The sequence below is a fragment of the Corvus kubaryi genome, unplaced genomic scaffold, assembly GCF_017639235.1.
Source record: "Corvus kubaryi isolate FWS band 111438036 unplaced genomic scaffold, C.kubaryi_AGA036_p1.0 37387, whole genome shotgun sequence".
NCBI lineage: Eukaryota > Metazoa > Chordata > Aves > Passeriformes > Corvidae > Corvus > Corvus kubaryi.
The window spans coordinates 13,666,996-13,670,935 of NW_024581129.1; the positions used below are offsets into that span (position 1 = coordinate 13,666,996).

The window sequence follows — 3,940 nt, forward strand, 5'->3', positions numbered from 1 at the left end:
CTGCTTAAAAACGAACATTGAATTAAAAGAAAAAAAAACACAAGAGAAGGAAAAAACCAAATTAAGATCCCAACCAAAGGCCCTGTCCCAAGGGATCACCATCGGGAACAGCGGGACTGCTGCCGGCTTGGCAGGATTCCCTGTGGGTCAGCAGGTGGGGGGTGACAAACCAGGGTGGGGGGCTGTGACCCCCGTCCCCAATGCCCCCCACCGTGCCCCGAGCCCCCCGTGCCCCACTGTGGCCACCCCCAAGCCCCCACCCCCCCGGGAGCTGAAGGGTGACCTTTGCCTGCCTCTAACGCTCTGCTTTACAGTATTGGAAAAAGGTCATAAAAGAGACCCAAATCGCGTTGTATTTTTTAAAAATTTCAGCATATTCTCTGACGTTTCCCCCCCGCCCCGGCTTCCCTCCCCGGCTGCTGGCCAGGCGGTGTCAGGGCAGCTCCCCATCCCCCGAGGGCTCTTCTTTGCTCTGGTCCATGGAGTCACTGTCGTTGCCCTCGGTGTCAGAGGCAGTGTCGGAGGTGGAGGGCTCGGGGCAGGCGCGCGCCGGTGTCACGATGACGGCGCGTCTCTGCTCCTCTTCCTGCAGCTGCTTCTCCTGCGTGCCCTCGATGTGCTGGATCGCCTGCCCAGGGCACACACCGACTGTCAGGACATCGCTGGGGTTCCCTCTGACCCACCCCAGGGGTTAGGGACCCCCCGAGCCCCCCACTGCCAAACCCCCCACCGCTCCCCAGCTTACCTGAACGATGGTGTCCAGGTTTTGCCGGGACGTGGAGACCGTGTTGATGACCGAGGATGGGCCCATGGTGACCACGGTGACGTGATGGGAGGGAGGCGGCGCTGGAACGATCACGGTGGGGTGGTGGGTGGGCGCTGGGGGAGCATGTGATGGCAGGAGCTGGGGACAGAAGGGAAAGCCCGGTGAGCAGGGACCTGGGCATGGCGGTGTGGGGAGAACCTCGTGCTTGTTGACAGAGCCCAAGCTCCATAAAAGCTGAAGCATCACTCAGCTGCCCCAGTTCTCCATCCCAGTGGATACAGGAGGATGCCAGCTGAAAGCTGCTGCCGCCTCAGCTTTGCAAAGTGGAACACGAAGGATTCCCCGTATCCCAAAGGGCAATGATTTGGGCTCTGAAGCCAGGAGAGGCAAGTGCCAGCCCCTCCATGGCCAGGAATTCCCCACATCCCTCGGAGATCCTCGCTTGAGCAGCAGATGAGAAGATCCGCCCTAGCAGGAGGCTGTGGAGAGTTCACCTAAAAATAGGCTGAACTTCCCCAGGAGGCGGCCAGCAGGGACCCTGCAGGGACACGGCTCTGCAGAAGCCCAAGAAGGGGGAAGAAGCTGGTGTTCTTCCCTCCCTTTGAAGCTCCTGGAGTGGCGTGGCCCTGGGCTGGGCTCGAGGGCGGCAGTGCACAGGGACCGGTGCCGGCACAGCGCTCGCCTCCTCCCTGCACCACTGGCAAATCCAGGTGCTTCGGGGGAAAGGCTGAAGGTTCCCATCCCCACCGCCTGCCAGCTTGACGCTCCCCTTTCCCAGACTGTTGGGTGGCAGGGAGTGGTTTGGGGATCCCTAAAATTCAGTGGGAGCCACCCAGAGAAAAGTGAAGCCCCTGAGTTGAAATCCTGCCTGGCAGCAAGTGACCTTCCCTGTACAAACCCCTCTGTGCCAGGGAACAGAGCCTCTTGGAAGCCACCATAGTTGGTCTAGTCCACAGTCCCTCCCTGAAACACAGGGTGCCTGCAAGCGCAGCCCCAAGCTCTGTGGGGGGCTTTGGGCCACCTCTTTCCCAAATCACCAAGGGTGGGAGCCTTGCCAGCACATCACTGCCCACAGGAGGTGCCAAGTCCATCACCAAACCAACCCCCTGTGTGTCAGTGCCTGGGGGTGTCTGGGGCACACTCACCTGCGTTCGGATCTGCTGCTCGCGCTCGAGCTTCTCCTGGTGCAGCAACCTCACCTGTTCCTGCTGCTGCTGGAGCTGCACCTGCTGAGCGATCACCTTCAGCTTCTCGGGGTACATGTGGGCCTCCAGGGAGCGAACCTGCGGGCCAGAGAACCCCGGTATCAGTGGGGAGTCCAGCACAGCCCCGCTGAACCCCAGCTGCCCCCTCAGTGGCGTGGGCACAGCAGAGCCAGGAAGCCCCGGACGAGCATGGAGAAGCGGTGTCCAGGGCAGGTGTTCAGTGACCCCACAGCACTGCTGGTGTCCCTGGGGTTCACTGGGGACATGGCAGAGGCTGCAAGAGGGCACCTGGCCTCACCTGCTCCTCCAGCATCATGCGGACCGAGCGCTCCTTGTCCAGCTGCTGCCGGAGCTCAATCATCTCCCGACGCAGATCCTCGGCCTTCTCATCTTCCCAGATGTCCGGCGAGCCGATCCCCTCATCTTTGTCCTCTGCCCGTCGCCGTTTCGGGGAGGAGCCACTGAATTCCTGCCATGGGAATGTGGTGTCAGGGAAAGGGGGCTAGCACGGATGCTCTCCCTGCCATCCAGACATCTGGGTGATGCCACTCCCCACCACAGCTCCCTGCAGGAAAGGGTCTCCCTGGGGTCGTGTTTGATGCCTGGGGACAGATGGGCTCCTGCATGTGACCCTCATCCCCACAGCCTTGTGCCAACCTGATTCTCACACTGTGACACCCAGGACAGTTCAACCACAGCACCTGAGCTGTCACCAGGCCATCCCCGATACCCCAAATGGGTGGAAATAATGGAAAATGGGATCCCAAGCCTTCTTCCCCTGTCAGGTATGGGATGCCAGGTTGAATGGGGCTCCCTGCCCTGCCAGGAGAATGGAAACTGGCTGATCAGGGTAGAGGGTCCCACCCTGACCCCAAGGAACTATGATGATGTCCCCTCTGTGGCCAGCCAGGATTGTCCCACCCACTCCTGTCCCACCCCCTGGGCACTACCTGGATGAACCGCTTGAGCTGCGTGTTCTGCTGCAGTAGCCGAGTCTTTTCCTGCTCCAGGGAGAAGATGTACTCGGCCGTCTGCTGGAGGATGGCTGCCTGTGGGGGAGCCAGGAGGGGCATGCTGAGGCAGGAGAGACCCCAGCGTCCCTCCAGGCCTCCTCCTGACGAGCTCTGCAAGCAGCACTGCTCCTTGCCTGTCCTCGGTGTCTCCTCCCAGAGTCCCCTTCACCCCAGGTTCCCCCTGGGACTTCCACCGTGGTGAAACGCCCCAGTTCACCCACCTTGGGAACCTGACCGGCTGCCTCCTTACCCCACTCCACTCTGCAGTGGGGTCCCCTCCTCACCCAGGAACATGTCACCCTGCTCCCGGGGCACTGGGGGCTGTCACACACTCCCACCCCACTCCAGAACACCAGGTTGGGGATGCACAGCCACTCCTGCTGGGAAACTTCCCCAGGAGAGAGCTCCGTCACCGAATTAACACCCAAATACCCCAACTCCACCTTCAGCCCCTCCACGTGTGGGACCAGCGTGTGCATCCCGCTCACCTTGCTGAGCTTCTCCCCGTCCGTGTGTGGGATGAGGGTTTTCAGGGACTGGAAGCCAGCATTGATGCTCTGCATCCGCCGTCTCTCGTTGCTGTTGGCGATTTCCCTGCGTATCCGCCGCTCCTGGTCCCGCTGGGTCTCCGGAGTCAATGGGATGTTGGCCAAGCTGCGAGAGAGACCCGGGGTTAGGGAGGAGGGCGCTGCACCCCTGCTGCCAGTTCACTGCATCCCCCCTTGCTTTGCAATGATGGTTCCAAGCCACCACAGGGATGGGTAACGCGGAGGGGACAATGGCTGCGGTGCTGGCAATCACCGAAGCAGGTGGGTGGGTTTCTCCAGCCCTGTATCCAAAGCTTTGGGGGATGCACTGGCCAAGCAGTGGCCCTGCTGCAGCCCCCTGGTTCTACTGGGCTCACACACACTGCCCAGTGCCAAGCCTGGGCGAGGGGAGCTGGGGACCCCCGGGTG

At 61.6% G+C, this 3,940-nt stretch overlaps 1 protein-coding gene across 1 annotated transcript; it reads right to left on the reverse strand.

Moving 5' to 3' along the window:
* Window positions 1-246: 246 nt before the first annotated feature.
* Window positions 247-3,691, reverse strand: TFAP4 (transcription factor AP-4; the record flags this gene model as incomplete). Its single annotated transcript, XM_042037605.1, has 6 exons — window positions 247-628; window positions 746-904; window positions 1,912-2,049; window positions 2,270-2,440; window positions 2,922-3,020; window positions 3,473-3,691. Coding segments are annotated over 6 exons (981 nt in total), but the record flags the coding sequence as incomplete, so codon positions are not given.
* Between the last annotated feature and the right edge of the window lie 249 nt (window positions 3,692-3,940).